Raw genomic sequence first — 27174 nt, forward strand, 5'->3', positions numbered from 1 at the left:
TGATAAATCTCTGATAATTTTAAACCTTTGATTTTAATCAGTAATTTCGAATTTAGCATTTTTTTTTATTTTTCAATTTTTTTTGCTACTTGTTTTAGTACTACATGTATAATTTTCTCGGGCCTTAAGAGTATTGAAATGTTATTATTACTATTACTTTTTAATAACTTCCGTTATCAAAACTTCCGACCACATGTTTTGAATAGCATGGTTATTATTCAATTGCTAGACTCTTGGGCAGTTGCTACTTCAGTTTTTTGATATTTAGTTCAAGGCCAAACAATGTAGGAAATTGTATTGACCTTAGTTTGCATAATCTAATCTACTCTTGAAGTATTTATCTGTGATAAGATTAAAGTTCAAGTTTAGCTTCTAATAAAAACATATCATTCAATAGAACTTTAATTTAAAAGTTCAGTTCGCGTCTAGTACAATTCTCTGACATAAAGATTGTGAGAAAAAAGTGAAATAGCAAAATAACCGATAGTAATTATTGTACACTGTAACAGATGATTCAAGGAAGTCGTTTATCTCTAAGAAAAATAAAAAAAAGTAAATAATAACTATATAATTATCAATAATTTCCAAATAATTAATAATAATTAAATAATTATCTGGGACCTCCTTTGTTTGTTATCTTTTTTTTTAATCTTTAAAGTCAGAAGCAATAATTTAGATGGAGTAAAGACTGTATCCAAAGACAAATGATTTAAATAAAATCCAAGCGAATATTTTGGCAACGCTGCCAATAGCTGTCCGCAGCGAAATATAAGGAAAAATAAAGAAATCACTATAAGATATAATACATGATAAAAAAAGCAACTCCATGAAGCTCAAACTAAAAACCACCATTAAAAAACGGTACTTATGTATTAAACGTACTCTTTTGAAAACCAATCACGAGAAACCCACCCATTCAAGAGACCGCTATAGAGTAATGCAATGCAAGGCGTGGTTTTCATTGCGTTAACAATATTTAAACTGTTGTTTTTTGGGATCTATGGGGGGGGGAGGTACCTGGGGTAGGTTACGTATCTAATATATGCTATACTTTACCCCGCCCCCCCAACCCTTAATGTGCAAATATATAGCCCAAATTTTTTTTAAACTATTATATATTTATCCTATTTTGTTGCATTAGCGTTGAATACATAAGTACCAAAAAAACCTTAGCTTCAGCGAACACTCCCGCCATGAAAGGAGCTTCCGCTGAACTTCCGTGAAGTCATAAAGATAAAGCAGTATTAATGTTTGATTTTAGATTTCAACAAAAAAATGTGTCAAATTTTTTATAGCATTTTGTTAGTTGTTTACGATTCAGACAAAACTTCAGAAGAGGGAGTCCATCCCAGTAACCACCCACCCCCCGTAGATACTGGCTTAATGGAAAAGTAGTGTCGTCTTGCGATACGTAAAGTACGATAAGTAAAGAACGATGTGGGCACAATGTGTTTTTTTCTCCACCCGGGCACTTCGTAAGGAGTTGTCGTAGAAACTTCGAAAAAGGCTCATTTGATTGGACATTGGAGTGGCTAGTGCCCTTTTTAATAGTCGAAAGTGATTGGAGGGCAACTAGCCCCCCCCCCCCCACCCCCCACATTCCCCCAAAAAAATCCAATAAAAAATTTGAGATAGCCATTTTGTTAAGCGGAGTTTATTTCCAAATAGAAAAAATGTTTTTGAGGAGGATAATCCCCCAGAACCCCTGGGGGCAAGGGTTTTAAGTTAAGCCCTGAGGGCATATAAGAACGATGTTGGCACAATGTACTATGTATTTTTTTTCCTTTAGAGCTGGGCACTTCATATGGAAGGAGCCATCATAGAAACTTCAAAAGGGGCTCATCCGATTGGAAGTTGAGAGTTCTAGTGCCATTTTTAATAGCCGAAAGTGATTGGAGGGCAACTAGCCCCCCCATGCCCATCATTCCCCCAAAAACATCCAATCAAAATTTTAAGATAGCCATTTTGTTCAGCGTAGTTGATTTCGAGTTAGAAAATACGTTTTCGAGGAGGACACTCCCCCACGACCCTCAGGCCAAGGGTTTTAAGTTATGCCCTGGGGACTTATAAGGTTTTTATAGAAGGCGTTGTCGTAGAAACTTCAAAACAGGCTCATTCAATTGAAATTCGAAGGGTTAGTACCCTTTTTAATAGTCGAAAGTGATTGGAGGGCAACTAGCCCCCCCCCCCCCACCCCCATCACTCCCCCAAAAACATACAATAAAAATATTGATATAGCCAAATTGTTAACCGTAGTTGATTTACAGATAGAAAATATGTTTTTGAGGAGGACACTAGTAGTATGTATATAATGGTTGAGAGCAGAGTGTCCCCCCATATAGCTATAATGGTAAGTAGAGGGCAGTACCACCATATATTTATAATGATAAGTAGCGCACAGTACACCCGCCATACAAGCAGACAGTGTAATGACCGGAATTCAACCACCGTGAAAATTCGTGCTCTGTTCAAAGAGCGTGATGATTCCTTTATACTATAGTAACTTCCTATCTGTCTGCTCTCTTTAATTTGTTAGGCGTGATTGACTTATGTTTGACCTTGAATACGGATCTAAAAACTCTGACAATTTGTTATCTTCTCAGTTCAGAATTGTCATTTGAAATATAATGATGCATTCAAATAAAAGGAGTATTGTCAAAAGCTACACGCAAGAAGTAAGTTATTCATTTATATTCATAGTGGGTAAATAAATTAATTCTATTAAAATTTATACAGACCTTATTATAGTTAACAGATTGTTAAATATTTTTTGAACCTGGATCTCCAGCAGTCGGTAAAGAGCAATATCAAAACAAGAAAAAAAGTATTTAAACACTGTATTTAAATGGCTTGCGAGCTTAGCACATGAGTTAAATCATACCTATTTTTTATTCCGGCCCAAACTTCCAGACATTCATTCCCCACCGGCCCCACATTCATTCCCCACGGGCCCCACATTCGTTCCCCACCGGCCCAAAGTGCCACAATCGTCCACCCCCATCCCTCCAACCCCCTTCCTCCAACCCCCACCCTCCAACCCCCTCCCTCCCCCTCCCTTTTTTTATATTTTTTTTTAACTTTTTTTACATCTCTTAGAATGTCATGAAACACACTTAAAACACAAAAATTTCATATTTGATATTTTCCAACTTCAAAATGGGAATGATATAGATATGTGTGTCGCAACTTTTACTATTAGAAAAATAATGTTTGTAGTGACCAATTTTTTGTTTTTTTAACTTTTTTTCTGACAGTTTTTTTTTAACTTTTTTTCAACTTTTTTTTTGTTTTTCATCTAAATCATATCAGAAAAATAGAATGACACTTTTAATTTAAATTTTAAAAACTTATTCTTGTGCATACTATTGATGAGGACTGATGGTTCTCTTAGGGAGTCATTATTTTATACTAAATTTTTTCTTCTTTTCTAGGAAATTCCCGAGTTGACAGACCCAATGAAAAGGGTAAGAAATGATAATACAACACCACTAAAATGGTCGACGATGCATAGCCCATCCACACTTCATCTCTCCCCTTCCAAGCCGTGAATGCCCACGCAATCTGCCACTCATCATGAAATACCTGACCCTTTGATTGATCATGTCGAGTTAGAAATATCATTTTTTTGTGACTGTTCAATATGTAAAGGACATTATCATGAATTTGAGAATTCTAAGGAATCTACTACAACATGCTTAGACAGTGTGGACATAGGGATAGACGAGAAGAATCTGGAGGAAATGAGGAGAAGAATCATACATGATATGGAGAGAAATTTATACAGATTGCAAGTAAGCTCGCATAAAACAAGATTAAATGTGAAAGAAAAGGAAGAGGAAGACCGAAAGAAGAGACGTGATAAAGAGTATCTCTACAGAATTATCTCAAAATATAGTATAAAAGACAGTGATGAAAACTCAAAGAAAAATGTGCCTAGTGCAAGATATAACAGTGAATATTATGATGAAGATGACCTAAGAGACGAGAAAAAGTGGCCATTTAAGAGGTTATTCTATGGAATGGATTTTAAACATCGAAAATCGGGCTGGAAGAGCTCTCATATATCATTTTACGATAAATCTCATTATTGATATGCTTGACAAGTTTTGTAACGTAATCTCACAATGAATTTAATGTAACCCTCACTTTGCAACCAATCAAGGTCAATATACAGTGAATTCAAATGATCTATCAGCATTAGTGGTTCTCGAATATATTTTTTTAAATGTTTTTTTAATATGTTTAAGCAATAAACATCTTAAGCCACAACCATCTTTATTCTTTAGATTAGTTCAACGCCACGAAAACCACACTTTCAGATTCAGCATGTCAGGGAACCCACTTTCAGGCTCAGCATGTAGGAGAACCCTAAATGCCCACCCCTAAAAACACACACACAAACAAACACACAAAAACTTAAACACACACACAAAAACTTACACACACAAAAAAAACTTAAACACAAAAAAAACTTACACACACAAAAAAACTTACACACACACAAAAACTTACACGCACATTGAATTGCGCATAAGGTTTCAAAAATACATGAAAAAATACATTAGAATTGGGCAAGGAAAACCCATGCGTGGGACACTGTATCTCCACGTGAACATTTTAAAGGTTGGCCTACTGAAGTCGAGTTTTTTTTTTTAAACTTGGCAAAGTTTATTGTAGTCAAGCATGTTTTGCTCGTAATAATATAGTTTAAAGCAAACAGGTTTTTTTTCTGTTTTTGTTGTCAATTGCACAATGAATGTACGTCATGAATTCACGTGTACATTCTTAAAAAAAAAAAAAAAAAAAAAAAAAAAAAAAAAAAACACCAATCTAGTTTCGTATCTATTATTTTCTTATGGAGTACCATTAACTAATCAATTCTGATTAGACTAATCAAGTCTGGATTCTGAACTAATCAATATTCCTTGACAAATGTTTTTTTTATTTTTACTGTATTGCTATTATTCAAAGCATTGCATTGTCTATGCCACATCAAACTAGCGAATAATTATCGTGGCTTTTTAGGTGTTCAATTTTTTTTTTCAGTGTAATTAATAACATAAAAAAATGATGAAATTTAGATTTGGCTAAGCTCTATTTTGACTACTTTATATGAAGTGAGGGGGTGGGGGCAAGTATTCAATTAAAATAAAGCTAGGAAGGGGGAAATTAAGTTTTGAGGGAGGTGTAAAAATGCTACTTATTTAATACCCCGGTAAACATTTGACTTGAAATGCTTCAGGAGAAATAGACTATTGCTTCTTTCTGAACTGTCTGGGGAATAGGTGGGGGCAAGTATTTAGTGAAAATAATGCTAAAAAGGGGGAAATTAAGTTTTGAGGGGAGGTGTAAAAATGGTACTTATTTAATATCCCGGTAAACATACGACTAGAAATGCTTGAGGAGAAATAGACTATTGCTTCTTTCTGAACTAATCAATATTCCTTGACAAATATTTTTTTTATTTTTACTGTATTGCTATTATTCAAAACATTGCATTGTCTATGCCACATCAAACTAGCAAATAATTATCGTGGCTTTTTAGGTGTTCAATTTTTTTTCAGTGTAATTAATAACATAAAAAAATGATGAAATTTAGATTTGGCTAAGCTCTATTTTGACTACTTTATATGACGTGCGGGGGTTGGGGTCAAGTATTCAGTTAAAATAAAGCTAGGAAGGGGGAAATTAAGTTTTGAGGAAGGTGTAAAAATGCTACTTATTTAATACCCCAGTAAACATTTGACTTGAAATGCTTCAGGAAAAAATATACTATTGCTTCTTTCTCAAATGTCTGGGGAGTGGGTGGGGGCAAGTATTTAGTGAAAATAATGCTAAAAAGGGGGAAATTAAGTTTTGAGGGGGTGTAAAAATAGTACTTATTTAATATCCCGGTAAACATACGACTAGAAATGCTTGAGGAGAAATAGACTATTGCTTTGTTCTGAACTAATCGCAATTCCTTGACAAATATTTTTTTATTTTTACTTTATTGCTATTAGTCTTCACGATTGCATGAATATACAGTGTATTTTCACGACTACAAGCCTGAGGCATGAATATACAGTCTGGTTTGACGATTACATTGCAAAAAGCGAGAAATCCTTTTATATTATATACCTATAGAGTGAAAAAACACGTTTTGAGAGTATAGTTGAGATTATATGACGCAGCCAGATGGCTTTTTGAAGCACTTTCATCATAACATGTTTTTTTTTTGGCAATTGACATTTTTTTCTGATAACAAGTAGCGTTCATTGCGATCGTAGCTCTATGTTGGCTCGTTTTATGTACTTCAGCTTGTCTATTCATTTGTGTTAAATAAAAATCTTGAATCCGGAAAATGAAAAAATAAGTATTTAAACAAAATGTACCATGCTGCTAATTAAAGAATAGTAGGCTACACTCAGAATTGTTTGAAAGAGGGCTCACTTGCACAAGGGTTCAGATGCTTGGGGGTTCAGTTGCTCGGGGTTCTCTTACTCGGGGATTCAGTTACAATGGAACTAAAACAAAAACAATGGGGCACACACTAAAACCAAATTAGGACAGTGGCCAATGAGAAATCGTAAAATACCCGAGACAATGAACAAGTCCCGATATGGCAAGTATTTAGTTAATATAATGCTTGGAAGAGAAATTAAGTTTTGAGGGGGGGTGTAAAAATGGTACTTATTTAATATCCCGGTAAACATACTTCATATAAAGTAGTCAAAATAGAGCTTAGCCAAATCTAAATTTCATAATTTTTTTTATGTTATTAATTACACTGAAAAAAAAATTGAACACCTAAAAAGCCACGATAATTATTCGCTAGTTTGATGTGGCATAGACAATGCAATGTTTTGAATAATAGCAATACAGTAAAAAAAAATATATTTGTCAAGGAATATTGATTAGTTCAGAAAGAAGCAATAGTCTATTTCTCCTGAAGCATTTCTAGTCGTATGTTTACCGGGATATTAAATAAGTACCATTTTTACACCCCTCTCAAAGCTTAATTTCTCTTCCAAGCATTATATTAACTAAATACTTGCCATATTGGGACTTGTTCATTGTGTCGGGTATTTTACGATTTCTCATTTAGAATGTGTTACCTCCAAAATTGACTCCCCCTCCCCCACTCCTACCCTCCCCTGCCCCGCAGAAATGGGGGGACGAAGGGAACGTTAGATCCAATTTTAAATTAACAATGCTTTTCAAACGTTACTTGTGTATTATACAGACCACATCGGAGAGGTAAAGCTAGGTCAAGTAACAAATTACCTAAGTTAACAACCCCTTCGGGGTTACTTTAACTGTTAATCAGTTTAATCCTTTCTTTCTCCACCGTCATACAATCCAATCACTAATTAGAATCATTCACATTCCTATTATTCAAAATCTTAATCAATATCGTTCGCAGAATCCAATTTGGAAACTCCTTATCTCTTTTTGCAAAAATGTCAAATGCTCACTCTCATTGAAACAATAAAACTGACTATACCCACCATATCTATAGTATAAATCGAGTGGACTGATTTCTAATGCAACGCCACATTAAATGATCAATCAGAGATGTTTTTACTAACGGTACTCCATAAGACAATAATACATACGAAACTAGATTGGTGTTTTTTTTTTTTTTTTTTTTTTTTTTTTTTTTTCTTAAGAATGTACACGTGAATTCATGACGTACATTCATTGTGCAATTGACAACAAAAACAGAAGAAAAAAAACCTGTTTGCTTTAAATTATATTATTACGAGCATAATATGCTTGACTACATTATACTTTGCCAAGTTTAAAAAAAAACCTCGACTTTAGTGGGCCAACCTTTAAAATGTTCACGCGTAAATACAGTGTCCCACGCATGGGTTTTCCTTGCCCAATTCCAATGTATTTTTTCATGTATTTTTGAAACCTTATGCGCAATTCAATGTATTTTTTCATGTGTAATTGAAATCAGCATCTCTCTTACTACTGTTATTACATGCTACTTCTGGATTGTACCATGTCATTTACAAACGTACCAGGACCTCTAAGTTGTACCAAAAATAGTGCAATTGTACCGCGTTTGTAACACTGCTATTGACATTGTATTTAGGAGAGGATGATTTGAGGATGCCGGACTGAAGCTCATCATTACCACTATTGAAAAATCGGCCCTTAAATTGACATTGCTCCTAAAAGAAAATCTCCCAATCCATCCCTCAAAAGTGGGTAATTTCGTATTCTTTCTGGAAAATCAAGATCTCTCCAAGTGGACAATGGTAGCCCGTTGACTCGCACCTGCATTCAAATTCTTAAATACTAAAATGGTAATTTCAACTTAAAATAATGTTCTTCACCAACACTCTCTTTAATAGTTCTATAGAAAACTAAATTGGTCGAAGCACTCGTGCCAGCAACCCAACACTGAGGCTTTAGGTCTTCTGGCCTAGTCGTTAATTCCCCCCCCCCTCCCCAAAAAAGAAAAATTTATATTAGGCATTAGTCATCCATCCTTAGCAGTTCTTCATATGCAGCCTTGACTGACCTATGGCCCAGATAATGTAATAATCCTTAGCCAAAATTGATCCATCGTGTACACGTGAGTTTCTCAATAAAAATAAGCTAAAGTTCCCTTTACGACGATATTGTGGGTTGTTTCTGCGGGCCACATCTTTGCCAAAGGAACTGGAGCTGAATGGACTCTATTACTTAGTGGAGTTAATCCTCCTTACCTCTGCGCCATACTGAAGAATTGGTCTTATTTCGAATTGAACGCTTAGCATCTTCAGGCTATTGGCCTCTTTTAAGTTACTATTTTTTTTTATATAGAACAAACAACACTGCTTTCTGCTTTGCAAGAGTGACTGTACTATCCTGCCTGAGATGTCTCTTTTTTAGATTACTTTCAGAGTCAGCAAGATCTTGGTGCCCGTGACTGCCTCTTCCTAGGAAAGCATGCATTTAATCGAGGCTATTTTGACACTGCTGTTCAGTGGGCTGAAGCTGCCATTTCAAAAGTAGAGTCTGGAGATGACAATTTGGACAAATCAGAAATATTTTCATTCTTAGATATGGCTGTTAGAGTGGTATGTATCTTATCCACAAAGTAGAGTAATGGATAGCATTGAAAATTAGTAATGGAATCATTCCGAATTAGTAAATTACTTGATTACCGAATTAGTAAAGTAATCAAGTAATATTAAAAATGTGTTTGTCAAGATGTGACAAATGATTCCTGTTATATTTTCAAAATTTTGCGTATTTTCCTAGATAAATCAATGTTTGCTTAACTGCCTTTTGTTGAGTAAGTGTAAAAAGGTATGAAGCGAGGGTGGCCCCAGGAGAGTTGCTCCTACGGAAAATATCCTCCCGTGGAAAATTTTCCCCCGGAAAATACTCCTTCTCCCCCGCGGCTGGCTGGTCTCCAATACCTTTTGACTTAAAAAAAGGACTTGAACTCTCAGTTTCTGATCTAACGAGCACCCTCCGAAGTTTCTGTGACCATGAGGTGGAGGTGTGGATGAGTAAGGGGCAGTCCCCATCCTATACGGAATAAGCTCTGCTCATTTTGAAGTTTAATGTTTCTCTTTACTTTCATAATAACAGCGTAGACCAGATATATTCCCAGAAATCATAAGGGATCAGATATCAATTTCCCATTTTTGATGCGTTTTTTAAAGTTTCTTTTGTACCCGCGGAAGTTATTTCCGCGGGGGGGGGGGGAGTACACCCCTAAAACCGAAACGAGTATTGTACCTCCAACAGTAAACTTCTTGGAAACTATATAATGTCAGATTCGTCAAGAGCAGGAAGCAGCGACATCAGCGGCTTAGTTGTGTGTGATTTTTCACATGTTTGAACAGGAGGATCAAACCCCCCAGAAAACCGTAAGAAATCTAATTTTAAGGAGCTTATTAATGACAAGGTATTATCCAGCAAATTACAACTGTTATATTCTTTGGGTATTTAGTTTAACAGTATTAAGTCTTCAATTTTTAGATAAAAAGTTTAAAAAGAACTCTAGCTTTGCGACACAAATATCTGCATAGTGAGATTCAGTTCAGCAGAGCTCGCCCAAATTCGCCAGTTCAAAAGTTCTCTGATCCGTAAGAGTAACAGTCTGTTATTTTTCCGACAAAAACTCCTAACAAACTCGAGCGTTGTGAAATTAGCCTCTACAAAGTAAGGTTTAGTTGAACGGGTTCCAGCGTATCCCCCCCCGAAAAAATCCTAAAAATGACCCTGATTGTTTTTATTCGTCTTAATTTCCCTTTGGCTACTTAGCTTTATATTTGGGGAGAATTCTCCTAAAGGGGGTGGATTAGCCGAGGTTTTTTTTTTTTTTTTGGGGGGGGGGGAATACGCTGGAACACGTTCAACCAAACCTTACTTTGTAGAGCCTTATGTCACAGCGCTTGAGTTTGCTTAGAGTTTTTGTCAGACCAGGGGGTTTGTCAGAACAAGGGGTTTGCAAAAGTTTTTTTTTTTGGGGGGGGGGGGTGCTTACAAAAAAAACTTAAAAAATGCATCAACAATTTGTTTTTATTCATTTTTTTACGTTTCTCCGAGTCAGACAAAAAATTTCTGGGGGGAGGTTAAATCCCCTATACCCCCTCCCCTGGATACGGCCTTGAAAACAATAAAACAAAGAAGGGGTTATTGAAGTTCAATCTATATTGCAAAATACATGTAAAATATATGGTGTAGAATCAAGATAAAGTGTGGAAGTGAGGAGCGACATGGTCCACTAGTAGCCAAAACTCTGTAAAAAGGAATTTTGTAAACTATTAATGCATCAAAAGGAATAGTTTTTTATGCTGATTCCAAATATATCAAGTGCATTAAGTTTGATGTTACACACTAAACGGCATTAGCCTGAGGAAATTCGCCAGATCTGAAAAATAGGGGAAACATTCCAAAAGGCAAGTGTCCTAAAGAAAATAACACTATTAGATGCAGTATATTAGAGAACCCTCTTGTGAAGGTTTTAAGCTCTTATCTACAAAAATGTGGATGTTTGTTTTTTTTAGAACAAAGATCAAGGATGCATATTTTTCTTTTTTTATGAAGTAATTTTTACAGTAACATACCCAAAAACAGCTGGCAAAAATGACCAGACAGTCAGTAAAATCTATTCCCCCCCTAAAAAAAATAACGGCTAGTTACGGCTCTGGCCGGTACCAAGCCAAGTCCACGGGAAGTTGCCACTCATTTCATGCTCTAATTATTTTTTTTAAGTCTTATATTACCCTACTATGATAACCTGATGCCCAAAGACACGAAGAAGAATTTGAGTCTAAAATAAAAATGTTAAAATTAATTTTATAGGATATTTTACACCATACATCATGCTTTTATTATGTCTAGAACCAAGTTGAACAAAATTCACACGGAATCGTTAGTCTATGGAGTAGAAATAAATGGTTTATAATATATGTATACAGCCTGTCACTCAATACTGTGACTATTTTGGCTTTAATAATAGAAAACTTGCAGTGTACCATGAAATCAGAGGCAGAGCAATAACGCTGCCCAAGTAAAGAGCGAAGTGGGCACAATCTATTGTTTTATTTTTTTTTTTACCAAGGCACTTCGTATAGAAGTTGTCATAGGAACTTCAGAAGGACCTCATTCAGTTAGAAATGGAAAGTTCTAGTACCCCTTTAAAGAAGTGATTGGATGGTGACCAGCCCCCTTCGACGCCCATTAATTCTCCGAACAAATCCATTGCAAATTTTGTTATATCCATTTTGTTCAACATAGTTTAAAGGTCTAAAAACTATGTCTCTGTGGGGTGTCAACCCTCCACAGCCCTCAGGGTAAGGGCTGTAAGTTATGCAATTTGCCATTGTTTACATACAGTAAACAATATCCCCTTCCCAATAAATTGGAGAAAAAGTTATTGCATAGCCTATGCCCCTTGACTATCCGGATGCAGACCTCTCTTGCCCCCCCCCCCTAATAAAAATTATGGAGATGCGCCCCTGCTTACATATAGTATTTTATTGGGAAAGGGGACATGGTTGACCTTTAGTGTCCAAAAGCACCAATGGCATTCAGGTGAACCTTCCAGAGAATGTTGAGGGGAGTGTTTAATTTAAGTGAAACATTATTGATTAAAACATAAGTTATATTAAGTAAAACATAACTTAATGAAAACATTAATTATATGCATGCAGGTTGTCGGAAGTACGTACTCAGGGATGAATGAGTGTATTAAGTTGGAACCTTTATTTAATGTGGAGGGTGGTCGATTGTTTAACCAAAAAGAGAATATGAGAACGCTACTGCTAATACAGCTACAATTGCTACTACTACTACTATTCGAACTACTACTTCTAATGCAACTACTACTAAGGCTAAGAGCATTAAGATCAAAATTTCAAAAAATGTTGAGAGGGAAGTTGAACTAAATTAAAACTTACTATGAACACAGATGTTATCAAACGGGTTTATAAGCAATATCATAACAACGGTTTGTTGCATTAAGTTGAAACTTTCAGGGCTTGATGAAAAGGAAGTTCAAGTGACCAAAAGGCAACTTGTGCATAATACTCCTAGTAATATTAGTGCTACTAATGTTAATACTACTACTAGTCCTACATCTAGTATTGCTAGTGTCTCTACTACTTCTACTGTGACTACTAATACATCTATGGCTAAGGGTATGAAGGTGAAATTCTGAGGGAATATTCAAGGGGAAACTAACTGAATCACAATACACCGTCTGCATGCAGGCTGTCAAAAGAGCGTATCAGCAATATCTTAGATACTGCTTGGTGTGTAAAGTTGAAACTTGCAAGGCTCGTTGTGGGGGGTGTTGAACTAACCAAAAGGCAATGATTGTATCCTACGACTACTACTACTGCTGCTGCTATTGCTACTGCTATCAAAGCTAAGGCTAATACTACTAATCCTACTGCTACTAAAACTAAAAGTATTAAGGCGAAAATGTCAAGGAAAGTTGAAACAGTGTTGAACTAAATAAAAACACACTATGTGCATACAGGCTGTCAAAAGGACGAAACAGCAATGCCCCAGGAACGGTTTATGGTATTAAGTTGAAACTTTCAGCTTGTATTGAGGATGATGTTGAAAAAAACCAAATGTGCTGTGCATACTGCTACTAATGCTACTACTACAACTAGTGCTTTTACTGAAGGTAAGGGTAGTAAGGTAACACTTTAAGGTGAGCATCGATTGTCAAAAGAGTGTAGCAGCAACATTTCACAGACGGCTCATATTATTAAGTTGGAACTTTTGGGATATGCTCTGGCGTATTCTGAACTAATGAATAGGCAGTAACTGTATACTAGTAATGGTACTAATAAGACTACTGTAACTAGTGAGGCTAACGGTATTAGGCTGAAACTTTCAGGAAATGTTTTGGGGGGCTTTCAACTAGACAAAATAAAAAATATATGCATGCATGTTTTCAAAAGGGCATGTAAGCAATATCATAGGCAGCGCAATAGCATTAACTAAGTAATGTGGGCACTATGTATTATTTGTTTATATTTTGTTATGTAGTAACTTTTTCACCAAGGCCCTTCGTAAAAAAGGGATTATCGTATAAAATTCTGAAGAAGCTCATTTCAATGGACTTTGAAAAATCTATTGCCTTTTTAAGAGTCAAAACAGATTGGAGGGCAACCCCCCGCCCCCCCCCTCGCAAGCCTATTAATTTTCAAACAGACTCAACCAAAATATCGAGATAGCCATTCTGTTCAGCATAGTTAAAGGTCCAATAACTGAAGTTTTTTAATCTCAAAATTTTCACCATAATGTTCAGTTAATGGCAATCCACCAATCACAAACAAGTGTTTGCACTTCCTGGCTGTATAGTTGAGAAACGGAGATTAACACCGCTTGTAGTCACTGCAAAAGTCCAGTGCCTTATCATTTACCATTTTTTATTACCATGGATTTTCATACGAAATATGTTTCAAAGATTTTTTTTTTAAGTTTGAAAGAAAGAGTAAGTTGTTATGTGTTTGTCAAACAAGGAATCCTCACAGGGCCTTTCAAAGGGGGGTGAGGGGCAACCAGAAAAGCTGCCCTTGGCACCGAAGTGGGGGGGTGTTGCATAGTGGCTGGGGTATCGCCCACTTTGATCAGATTTTTCACTTTGATTTGGCTATTTTGCTTATATTTTAGTCGGAAGGGGGACGCTGTAATTTATTTTTGCCCGGGCGTCACCAACCTAAAAACGGCTCTGAATCACCCCCCTCCCCATCTAGAAAAGTATCTATAATTTTTTTTGTTTTTTATGAGACAGTGTTAATGGCTAGTACACGTGTCTAATATGTATTTTCTTTAAGCACGATGAAACCTTGGAACGTCGCGGTCCGCTCGGTGCATACTGGCAAACAAACCCTGTGCCTATTGACAAACATCTTAGAAATATTCACAAGGAGAAATACTCGACATTAGCAAAATCAAAATTTATTCCAAAGCTTTGGAGAGAACAAACGGACGATGAAGAAACGGAACACTACGAACGACTTTGTAGGGGAGAAAAGATGCTGGTAAGGCAGTTCAGCGTTTCAATTTTCAAGAATTTTCTATAAATGGCCCAGAATTTTTCTAAACTCCCGGTGAAAAAATCTTCTTTTCCATCTCCTTGACATAGCCCCCCCCCCCATTTTTTTTGAGTAAGCATGATGCTTCGCCTGCAAAGTTTTTTTATGTTATAAAAAAATCTGTTTCAAATGAGTAAGAGGCTATGATCTTAGCCCCAGACACAACCAGTTTTTAGTTTTTTTTTAGGGTGGGAGTAAAAAAAAAGAAATTGAAATAATTAATTTGTATTGAAACTATGAGAAATTATTGGAAAACCGTTAAGGTTCCAAAATATCGCAGAAGTGTTCAACTTAGGTGAAATCAATTTCAAAGCTTTGGCGGGAACGGTGAAAAAAGAGGGAGGGTAAAGACATCAAATTAGGGAACAGAGGGACGATTAAAACGAAACATAACAAATAAATTTGCAATAAGGGGAAAATGCTGGTAAGACAATTGGACGTGTTTAAATTTTCCTGCATTTTCAGGGTCTTCTGCAAAATTATTCGCAAGTCCCTAAAAATATTCGTCTCATCGTATATTTTCTTAATTGGATTTACGACATTTTTTTTTTTTTTTAACCTTAAATAACCGAGGTCTTTCAGTCTGTATTGTTACAGAATCAAAGTGGGACAGTTAACACTTCATCATCCACCTCACCTCTTAATTACAACTTGATTACCCAAATCATACTGATTTAAACCCTTGCTATAATCCAGCTCAAACAAGGTGCAATATGCCTACTTTTCTGTTAAAAATTTGGCTGTGGGAAGGGTGGGGGAAAATTGACTGTGTCATGGGATCACTTTGAGCCTCAACTAGGTATTAAAAACTTGTCCGTGGCTCTGCTTCAGACGCAGGTCCAACATGCCTGGCGAAAAAATTGGTAGAGAAAAAAGAATGGGTTTGGAAGGTTCCACGGCCCTATGTTTTGCCTCTAATCATACTGAATTCAAAACACTTGCATTATTCTTTTTAGAAAGAGCGTGAGAGGGGTTTATTTGCACAAATGATTATAGCTCAATGGCTAATTTTTATGTTGCACTACAAAACAAGTGATACAGCATTATACAATGACGCGAAAAAGGGGCACGAAAGAGTTATGCAGAGGCACAAGTTTTGCCTTCTCTCTCATAAGACTGTTTGTCCAAGCTTCTGAGTGTAAAATGTCACGGTGAGCACGGTTAGACAGTAGCATTTGGCCGAACCTCAGGATAAAGTCACCTGCTAAAGTTTGGATTTTGAGGTTTACAGGGCATCGTGGTAGAAAATACCTCTATTGCTCAGGATTATCCTGGTCACCCGTTTCTGGACTGACACTAGTTCTTGCATCACATAGGTGGTTATTAATTCTGACGGGCGCATGACAGGAATGGCGTATTCGAGGATGGTTGGCCGCAGCAAAGTTATGCCTGAAGCAAAGTTAGGGTGTTGCAATCGAAGCGACACTCTTTTGACAGAGTTTGCATATATATGTTAGCTGTACGGGTCAGAATTGATACGCTAGTGAAGGTGCAGTCATATGAGAAAATGACACCTTGTATTTTCACCTAATTCCCAACAGGGATAGGGACCCCATGCGAGGGGGGGGGGTCGAAGTTTGGCTATAGTTGATTGAGTTTAAGTATGCTAGAATTATCAGAGTTGATAGTCAATATAGAATCGGATCACTGTGAACTTAGTAGATCAGAAAATTTTCGGGGAATTGCTTTGTGAGGACATTCCCTTGAAAAAAGAAAGGCGAGTTTAAAGCGACGAATCTTCTACAATATAGCATGTGTCCCTATTTTACGCCCATAAGTAGCTGATTATATTGATAATTGTTATTACTGCAGCTTTGTCCCTTGCAGAACAGTGCAGGTTATTTTATTCCACTCTGAGTCACATTCCTCTGCGCGTAAAGCAAATATGTTTTTGTTGCCTTTTGGATAGAAAATTAAGCACGATGTCAAGTGTTTGGCATTTGCACTCATTTGTTTCACATTTAGGCAGGCCACTAGATGTAATAGGAGATCAAAAGCTTTGGAAAAGTTGATAGTTACTAGGTTAACAAAAGAAAAAGATATATCACAAAGGTTAAATAAAAAGACATCAGATCAAAAGAAAAGATACAACATGTCTATATTTCGCAAAATCTAAGGAAGGGGCATGTTGAGCGCTATTAAGAGGGGCCATTTTGTGCTTCCTCTAATTGAAAGTCCTTGCATGATTAAAGTTCAAATGAGGTACAGCATGCTAACCTGTTTACTAAATGGCCTTTTGTGTTATGTGCATGGGGAAAGGGGAGGGGGATTGGCCCACTTCTTGCCTCCTTGCTGTTTACAACGGATCAGGTTGTAGTCTACTTCTGAGAACAACATTATCTTATTCTTTTGGTTCACAACAAGGAAGACGTTTGACCCTCAAATTTTCCAAAATGCAATTTCCTCCCACTCCTCGGTGCCCCGTGCAGAAATCTGCAGCTTTCGATATCAAAATTTTGTTTCTAAGTTCAAAAACGGATAAAACTTTACATACAGTAAAAAGAAATAGTTCATTAACTAAAAAAAAGGTTCTGTTTTCAGTTGTTTCGATCTGTTGTATAATTTGTGTTGTGTAACATTCTGAATTTGTGTTGTGCAACATTATGGGTGGCCATAGCCCACGACTTATGGGCTATGGCCACCCATAAGTGGTGAAGAGGCTGACTCTTGTCGTAACCCTGATTCCGAGTACTTCATCACTATTGCTCAGGTAGAGCTATTATACAAAACACTTGGAGTACGCCCCCCTGGTTAGCAAACTCATTTCATTTCTTTCTGTGTGTCAGCTACGAGGCTAACTACCGTACCTCCTATTGCGTAGACAGAGTATTTTATGGGACATGGTTTTCTCAAGATCTGTCAAATCATATTAACTCTCAGTTTTCTCCGGTTAGCAAGGTCAGCTTATTTCTGTTCTAATAAACAGCTATTGGTTTGTAAGCCCATATCGCGTAGACAGAGTGTTCTACGGGACCAGGTTTTTTCACTGTCAAATAATGTTGATTGTCGAATTTTGCAATTGACTTTGCTTATTCTTGGTTGAAACCCCCATTGGGCCCCCATTTTCTATTGGCATATAGGTGCGTTCTTGAAGCCGATTATCATTAGCTAGTTGTTATTACCTTCTTCCTATTATTGCTCACAATTACAATTTTTACCACTTAAGTTCTCAAAGGTGGCCGGCGTTTACCCCCCCCCCCCGGAAAATACCCCCCTGATAAAAATACCCTCCCCCGTGGAAAATAAGGCTTTCCAAATTTGAGGATTTTATTTGAGTTTTATTTTTTTAATTTCCGTAGGGGGAGGAGCTTTGGTACCTGTGTATTATAGGCCAGTCACTCAAGCTTACGCTGTGTAGAGCTCCAGAACAAACCGGTTTATTTGTTAGTTTTTTTTTCAGCTTAGCGCAAGACAAGACAAGACAAGTGACAGATTATATGGTAAATATATAATGTGGGCTACATATTTGCACATAAGGAGGGAGGTAAAGTATTTGGACAGTTTAAAGTCAAAAAACAATTCTTTCTAGGTAGGGTCATTAAAAAATTACAGAAGAATAGCGAGGTATCTGGAAATTTTGTTAACTAAAAAAAAAACAACGGAAAATACCCCTCCGAAAGTACCCCCCCCCCCTTGGAAAATAAGGTTTTCCAAACTTGCGAATTTTATTTGATTTTTTTTTATTTCCGTAGGAGGAAGGTATTTTGATACTTGTGTATTATGCGCCACTCACTCAAGTTTACGCTGTGTAAAATTCGAGAACACGCCAGTTTTTTCGTTACTTTATTTGGAAGAATAGGAAGATAAGTCTGCAAACCAAGGTTAGAATATTAGAAGCTACAGTATTGACAGTGGTCAAATATCGCTCTGAAGCATGGACGCTCCGAAAAGCGGATGAAGATTTGCTAGATGTTTTCCAGAGAAATTGCTTAAAGTACCAAGGACACCTAAAATGAAAACTAATTCATTAAATTGGTCAAGTGCTAGCTTACACAGCCATATACGTCTTAAATTAGTGTGAAAAACCGATAATTCATTTTTTAAGGAGAAAGATCGCCTGTTTAAATAATGTATTCCAATACGCAAGTTCGTGGCCAATTTCAAAAATAAAGAACGTGCGCTTTTAAAAAAGCAGAAGAACAGCAGAAAATGACCAAAAAATAAATAAATCAGCATATAGTCTCAGAAAGTGTTGTTTTCTTGTATGTTCTGGTAAAACAGAAATCGGAACCTAGTTCAGCAGAGCTTTTTTCTTTGAAAAATACTTTTAAGGAATGCTTTTTGAAAAGAGCTTGGCTAGACTAGGCCTAATCTTGATGTTACTAGGATTTTTGGCATTCCAGGATCTTTTAACCATGAAGCAGTGTAAAGGTAAACATTAATGATTCTAAAAGAAAGCATCAATATATAGGCTACCCTATTGGTAGTTTTGCAGACCTAATGACTTCCACTGATAGCCTACCTTATGTAGGCTAAGGTAAGACACCTAGTAGGCTAAGTGATTTGCTTGAATATTTTGATATAAATCTACCTCATAGTTACTATATAATAGTAGCATATACCTTTTATGCTTTTTTATATTAGAAATACAAATTACTTGGGTGAGCACTGTTTGACTAGCAACTAGGCCTATTAAAGTCATTGGTTCTTTATACTCTAAGCAACAAATATTGTCATTTACTCTTATATACAAAGCACTATAAAATCAAAACAATAGGCAATATTGTGTTTCCTTTAAACATGGATAATGATATGAAGTCTTCTCTATGACTTTTTAAACACTATGACTTCTCTATGACTTTTTTAGAGAAACATGAATAAAGTTATACAGAATACTTTTTGGTTTACTTATTTAATATATGATCCACTAAAATGTCATACACAAGAAATTACATTACCCCACTGATACATAGAGAAAACAACAAAGTCATACAGATGGCTTTTCATAGTTCCAATTGCAGTTCAGGCAACTTGGTGGTCACATATCAATCCTAAAACTTAGTCAACCTACCTGAGAATTTATGTGGCTAGGAAAATTAGGCTTAAGGTGCTTTCACATTGCTACGTAAGAAATTACGTTATGTCGTTAAGTTACGTTACGTCTCTTAAGTTATGGAGCCCTTTTCACACTATTACGTCCACTTTCACATACAAACCCATAAGCCTCTACATAAAAATCCATAATTTCGTCACTATCAGCAGCAGCAGTGGCGGTTTTTTTTGAACTAGCAATATGTGGAACGGTGAAGACTCAAGCAGCTCTGATGATGAAATTTTGATGCTTTCTGCAGCTCTTTTGTGTGTAAAAGGAAAAAGCCCAAAGAAGAAAAAGAAAAGAGACTATTGGGTCAGACCTATTTTTACATCTGAAAACAGAGATGCATTTGGACAGTTGAACCTTCTACAAGACATGATTCTGTGTGATGATGAAGAAAAGTTTTTAATTTTACCCGTTTTTCAAGAAGTGAATACCTTGACATATTTGAGCAAGTCAAAGATAAAATTCGGAAGCAGGATACAAACTTTCGAAGAGCTATTTCTCCTGAAGTCAAGCTGGCACTAACTTTGAGGTACCTGGCAACAGGAGCCTCCATGACTTCATTGCATTACGACTTCCGTCTGGGAATCTCTACAGTTAGTGGAATTCTAAGTGAAACTTTAAAGGCTGTTTTTGATAGTCTGTCACCAACTTACCTGCAACCACCCTCAACAAGTCAAATGGAAAAAATTGCAGACGATTTTCTGAAGAAATACAAAATTCCAAATTGTGTAGGTGCAATAGATGGGAAGCACATAAGGATGCAGTGTCCAAACGAAGGTGGATCTCTGGACTTCAACTACAAAGGTTTCCATAGCCTTGTACTACTGGCTGTCTGTGATGCCAGTTATAAATTCAGCTTTACTGATGTAGGCGCCTATGGCAGTGAAAGCGATGGTGGCATATTTGCAAGATCAGATTTGGGAAAAGCCATTGAAAACGGAAGCATACAGTTTCCTGCAAACAAATTGCTACCAGGCTCAGATATAGCTTTTCCCCACTTCTTGATTGGTGATGAAGCGTTTTCACTGAAACCATACATAATGAGAGCATATCCTGGCAAAAAACTGAATGATCAACAGAGGATATTTAATTATCGATTAAACTCGGTCAGGAGGATAATAGAAAACAGTTTTGGGCTTCTATCACAAAGATTTCGCATATTTAGAACAGAGATAATAGCCCAGAGAGAAAAAGTTTGTCAAATTGTGCTGACAGCAATCTGCCTTCACAATTTCCTTATTGTCAATAGAGGTGTCACTCCTGAAGGTAGCTCTTCAGCATCATCTGATGGCTTGGGAGATATACGCCTGGCCACTAGCAACCACAGCTCAAAACCTACCCGAAACCTACGAGACAAGTTGGCAGACTATTTCATGACTGAAGCTGGTTCAGTGAGAGGACAAATGCAGAGGGCATTTCAAGGCTCATTTTGATTAGTCCCGATATTTTACTTTTTTTTTTTCCTTTAATTAATTTTGTAAACTGTTTATGGATGACTGCAACAAAGAATTAAAGCAAAGAATAATCTCAGAAAGGTTATTAACATTATTTCAATCTCGTTTACAAAAATATATATGAAAAAGGTAACTTCAATTACAAAAGAAGCTCATTCTGTATGCAATGTATTTTTCTTTCTATAATTCCTGATGATACTCAGAATCTCAAGTTGATTAAGGTAAAATGTTGTCTTGTCTAAAGTTCAATAAGTATAGACCTGTCAGGTAGTCAAATTTCAGGACCCTCTAGAGAGAGAAGGAGTAAAGGTAGGTACTCCAAAATACCATCCTGGGACTTACTTCAGCCTGTAGATCCATCCTTCAAAATTACATTTTCCGAACCTAACTCCTTTCCAAGATAGCCAAAAGTAGCTAAAGTAGAATTTTATTCCAGCAATTTATTGGGGGGGGGGGCAAAAATTAAAAATTAATGGGGTAAATTAAATTTTATTTTTTACAATTTATTTGAAAAAACTATGGTAATGTAGGTTAATCATTAAAGTGTATTGTACTTTATAAAGGAAGGATGTTATGGTCTTAGTGTTTTCTTTTTTCCCCTGACTTATAATCCGAGACTTAGAAATCATAAGATCGTTAATGTGGAAGCTTGGTAATACCTTTCCAAAGTATGGTTTTGGCCCTGGATTCATAACTGAAAGTTTAATTTTCCTAACCTAACCCCTTTTCAAGATAGCAAAAAGTGTAAACAATTTACTTACATTTCTGTCAGTTAGCAGTGTAAAACCTCTTAAGAAAACTGAAAACCCCTTGAATGTTCCTTAAAATGAATGGAAGCTTTAGCCTTAAGGAACAATGGTAGATTAGCCTCCTCCCTATAATGCCAAGCATTTACAATGCTAATACCAATTTCATGTCGTGTATCATAAAGCAAATAATGTTTACATTTCACAGCAATTATGACCTCCATTATTTTTGTTGGGGAGGGGGGACACGAGGGGTCTATATCCAGATAGTCAAGGAGCATGGGATATATAATATTTGTTTCTCCACATTATTGGGGGGTGGCTTGCCCCCCCCCCCCCACAACCCCTCTGATTATGAATTTACTTTTTGATTTTCAGAACGGAATGATTAAGAACTACTTGTTTTGCTTTACATCTCTATTTAACTTTGATAGTAACTTCACTTTGAAGCTTTATCATTTTTATCATTTCACTCTGTGCAATTTACTGGTGTTTCAATGCATGCTCTTCTACTAAACAACTGTGTATCTTAGCTAGATATATTTGAAATCTACCTTCCTTTCATAGTAAGTAAATTTGTTCTCTATGAAATAGAATTGAAAAGCATCAGGGTTAAGCATTTCAATCCACCTCTGTTCATTTTAAAAAGGAATAGTGCCAGTTGCAGCCATATTTATCATTTCTGGTGCTTGTACCCTCAGAAAGGTTATTAACATTATTTCAATCTCGTTTACAAAAATATATATGAAAAAGGTAACTTCAATTACAAAAGAAGCTCATTCTGTATGCAATGTATTTTTCTTTCTATAATTCCTGATGATACTCAGAATCTCAAGTTGACAGTCCAGTTTGTCTTCCTGCGCCACTTGCTTGAAATGGGGTAAGATCGACTGAAGGAACATGAAATCTGGATCTGAAGTGGGACCACTTGTGTCATCTTTCTTTCTCTTTGAAGACATTTTTTCAACAAGGTAGTTCTTCAGGGTTTCCTCTAGCTCACTGCTGTCTTCCTTCACTTTAGAAGAAGTACTGACTCCTGATCTCTTTCTCTTAACATTAGGAACAGGACCAGGTGATACTGGGAATTCCTTTGGTAGGTTCTCCTCTTTCGACAAGTTAGCAGACCCTGGATCGCAACTTTCCTGTAATAAATCTTCTGGGGAATAAATAATGAAAGTACGTTCAATCTCTTTATCAGATTCTATTTCGGTAACTTCTCCTTGAGTATCACTTGAAGCATATGGCTGGATCTCGTCAGTATAATCAGTCATCATTGGCTTAGGTTGATTAACATTGCTGAAGGTTTTTCTATTTCTAGGCACAATCACATCTTTCAAAAAATCCATCGCAATCAGCATTTTTACCTCTCCCGGCTTTATGTCGACATCTGCTAGACCAGATCCACTTGGGGGTTTCAAGTTTTTCTTGATCCTAGAATATCTTTCCCGAAGGCCGGTCCATCTTTTCATCAGGTCCTCAACTGCAATGAAAGAAATATCTGTAAGTTACTAATAACTTACATAGGCTACTAAGTTTATTTATTGCAAAACATTGATCTCCATGTTGATCTACTAAACTTAAAACTTGTCATTTATAGCATCATAAAGAAGTACAGAGCTACTCATTGTCTAAGCATGTTATTACTTTAGGGGCTTGAATTTATGCCACTGATGTTAATACCTATTTGTATTCAGAGTTGCATTATATTATAGTACAATATTGAAATCAGTGGTCACTTACAGAAGTTTAAAAAAAATCAATCAAATGGCAGCAATTTACTCTATCTTGAAAAGCCAGGGAGATAAAAGTGACATTTTGGCATGCAGATTTGCTTATAAGGTATTTTTGCTCTAGTATCCAATGGCAAAAAGACAAAATCCAAAGGCTGAGGGCAAATCTGTGATTTAGATATAACCACTAATCTTCTAGGAGCTATGGATACAATCTGGATTTGCAATTTGAAAAGCTTTGGCATAGGCTACTAAGTTTATTTATTGCAAAACATTGATCTCCATGTTGATCTACTAAACTTAAAACTTGTCATTTATAGCATCATAAAGAAGTACAGAGCTACTCATTGTCTAAGCATGTTATTACTTTAAGGGCTTGAATTTATGCCACTGATGTTAATACCTATTTGTATTCAGCGTTGCATTATAATATAGTACAATATTGAAATCAGTGGTCACTTACAGAAGTTTAAAAAAATCAATCAAATGGCAGCAATTTACTCTATCTTGAAAAGCCAGGGAGATAAAAGTGGCATTTTGGCATGCAGGTTTGCTTATAAGGTATTTTTGCTCTAGTATCCAATGGCAAAAAGACAAAATCCAAAGACTGAGGGCAAATCTGTGATTTCCATCACAGCTGAAAAAAACTTTGGTAAAGGTGCAGTGTAGCTCCCCTGATAAAAACAGCTTATTTCTAAGGGTATATTATTCAATCAATTGGGTTGTAAAGTTGCACAGATTGCAGCAAACATCCAGTAGAAGCAGAATGCAAACAACACACTTCTTACTGTATATTGCAGTTCTATTTGTAGGGCCTCTGCACTTATACTACAGGGGAGCTACACTGCACCTTTACCACCATAATAACTTTGGTAAAGGTGCAGTGTAGCTCCCCTGATAAAAACAGCTTATTTCTAAGGGTATATTATTCAATCAATTGGGTTGTAAAGTTGCACAGATTGCAGCAAACATCCAGTAGAAGCAGAATGCAAACAACACACTTCTTACTGTATATTGCAGTTCTATTTGTAGGGCCTCTGCACCCTATACTACAGGGAGCTACACTGCACCTTTACCACCATAATAACTTTGGTAAAGGTGCAGTGTAGCTCCCCCTGATAAAAACAGCTTATTTCTAAGGGTATATTATTCAATCAATTGGGTTGTAAAGTTGCACAGATTGCAGCAAACATCCAGTAGAAGCAGAATGCAAACAACACACTTCTTACTGTATATTGCAGTTCTATTTGTAGGGCCTCTGCACCCTATACTACAGGGGAGCTACACTGCACCTTTACCACCATAATAACTTTGGTAAAGGTGCAGTGTAGCTCCCCCTGATAAAAACAGCTTATTTCTAAGGGTATATTATTCAATCAATTGGGTTGTAAAGTTGCACAGATTGCAGCAAACATCCAGTAGAAGCAGAATGCAAACAACACACTTCTTACTGTATATTGCAGTTCTATTTGTAGGGCCTCTGCACCCTATACTACAGGGGGAGCTACACTGCACCTTTACCACCATAATAACTGTGAGCTATGATGGAATCACCTTCCAAGGCTCTTTTACTAGGCTTTAAAGGTACAAAGAGTACTAGCCTATGTAGATACTGAAACAAAGGAAATGAAAGGAAAACGAACATTATGTAGGTGGCAACCAGTCATAAAACTGGGGTTTCTACCTCCCCCAAAAGCATTTCTTAAACCAGTTTTGCCTATGAAAAGTAGCAAAGAAACTTACCAAGAAAAGTTCTTCCACATTCTTTGTTGATTTTCTCAACAAATGAAGACCAAGCGTTTAGCTTCTTTGCAGAGTCCTTATAGTCCATCTGCTTTTTATCGTACAAAAAAGGACGTTGTTTGACAAAGTCAATTATTTTTTCATCAAGGGAGTCCATTTATCCCACAAAGCTTGAAACTTTTGCGTAACGTAACGTAAAAATAGAGCCCGACTCTATTTTCTATGTTCGTTATGCTATGTAAAAATCCTACGTTACGTCGAACGTAAGAGAACATAACGACCAAAACATAACGTAACTTCTTGATGTGAAAGGTTACATAAGACGCATAAGGCAGTGTGAAAGGCATGACGTAGCAATGTGAAAGCACCTTTAGGATGCTTCTTCATCAGCAAGTTCCATAGACATTGTCTGCTGTGAGTCAGCCCAAAAATCTTAGTCATATCTATTGTAATTCAAGTAGACTTTCTGAGTAGACCTGACCGCCTAGAGTCTAAGGAATTTTGACCAAGTTTTAGGATTAACATGAACACTAAGTCACATGGACTTGCAGTCCACAGTCAGAAAACCCAATCTATAAGCCAAGACAGTTACACTAAAACAGAATTAATTCAAAATTGGTTGACTGAAAAGTTGCCTGGCCTTGTGTGCAAACAAGTGGCATAAGGTCTACCTGCCTAAAGTCTTAGACAGGCAACCCAGTTTATAAGCTCAGACAGTTACACTAAAACAAAAGTCATTCATAATTGGTTGACCCAACAAGTTGCCTGGATTTGCAGGTGAACAAGTGACATAAGTTCTGCCTGCCTATAGTCTCAGGCAAGGGCAGCTGAGTTTTAGGACTAACATATGAACATCAAATTGCCTGGACTCACAGGCAAACCAGCAACAATAATAATAATCGACTGAATTTTCAGAACATATATCCTATAGGCCTTAAAAAAATTATGGGTATTTATTAGTGAAAAGGATTTCACAGTGTTATACTAAAGCAATGCAAGAAAAAAAGTTACTGTTCTAATATCTGGGGAACATGTGAGAAGTGAAGTTTGGTTAATGCTAGTGAAATAAAACGAAATAGGATAAAAATATAATACTTTCGAAACAAATTTTGGCTGTAGCCTATATTTGCCCATTAGGAGGGTGGGGGTAAAGCATAACATATAATAAATACATAACTTACACTAACCTAGGTACCTTTTTTCCTCCTAAACCCAAAAAAATAAAGTTTGAATATAGTTCCTGGAGTGAGAAACCCCTTGTTTATAGAGCATAAGATAGGAAATTACTGGGTAATGTTATCTGTTCTTGGCTTTTCTCAAGTTGCATTCTTGCATGTTGCCCATATATTACAACAGTACAAAAAAAAATTTAGTGGAACAAAACAGGAATTATATTAAGAACAAAATTAGAGAGTCATGATTTCTCTGAATGACAAATGTTGATTAAATAAAGCAATACTATTAGATCATTATCTATCATTGTTATTATGTAATATATATTATTGTATTATGAATCATATACAATATATTATTGTATTGTTTGTACTTGCCATTGTACACTGTTTATTCTAATTCAGCATTAGGCCACATAATTTTGGGGTGCCAATTATGAGAGGGGGGAGCAGTTGCCTCAGTTAGACTTTGAAAAATACCTTCTTATTTCTATTTTGCTACTTTTTATTTTATCATGGCTAAATGGTTATTTTTGCCCAATTTACATTTTGAGGATTGGAATCACTGACATAATTACCAGATACAAATCATCAGCACAACTGGGTTATATTTTGTTTAGTGATGAGCCAGAATAAAAGACTCTTACTTAGTTACTTCATAATAAATAAATTATTATGGTTATTAGACTTTGAATTTGATACCACAAGCCTATGCTTTACTCCCCCCCCCCTA

General features: G+C 36.3%; 2 protein-coding genes across 2 annotated transcripts in view; one reads left to right on the top strand and one right to left on the bottom strand.

Moving 5' to 3' along the window:
• The window catches only part of LOC148943201 (prolyl 4-hydroxylase subunit alpha-2-like), a 95937-nt gene that overhangs the window by 52316 nt on the left and 16447 nt on the right, over positions 1 to 27174 (top strand). Inside the window, exons 5-6 of the mRNA XM_089101470.1 lie at positions 8872 to 9059; positions 14295 to 14501. Coding sequence (XP_088957596.1) covers positions 8872 to 9059; positions 14295 to 14501 — 395 coding nt within the window. The remainder of the gene's footprint in view (positions 1 to 8871; positions 9060 to 14294; positions 14502 to 27174) is intronic.
• On the bottom strand, positions 22433 to 25480 carry LOC148943202 (uncharacterized). Its single transcript, XM_089101471.1, has 2 exons — positions 25270 to 25480; positions 22433 to 23276 (listed from the first exon to the last, which is right to left on the bottom strand). Exons 1-2 carry the CDS (start codon positions 25424 to 25426, stop codon positions 22573 to 22575), a joined length of 861 nt encoding a protein of 286 aa, XP_088957597.1. The 5' UTR covers positions 25427 to 25480; the 3' UTR covers positions 22433 to 22572.

The sequence above is a fragment of the Artemia sp. Qi Xiang Cuo genome, chromosome 15 (assembly GCF_049724085.1).
Source record: "Artemia sp. Qi Xiang Cuo chromosome 15, ASM4972408v1, whole genome shotgun sequence".
NCBI lineage: Eukaryota > Metazoa > Arthropoda > Branchiopoda > Anostraca > Artemiidae > Artemia > Artemia sp. Qi Xiang Cuo.

Bases quoted from the DNA above. Each gene is read 5' to 3' on its own strand.
- LOC148943202 (XM_089101471.1), bottom strand. From the start codon at position 25,426: ATGGACTCCCTTGATGAAAAAATAATTGACTTTGTCAAACAACGTCCT. The intron at 23,277-25,269 runs GTAAGTTTCTTT...CTTTCATTGCAG, and splicing joins ATGTGGAAGAACTTTTCTTG to TTGAGGACCTGATGAAAAGA.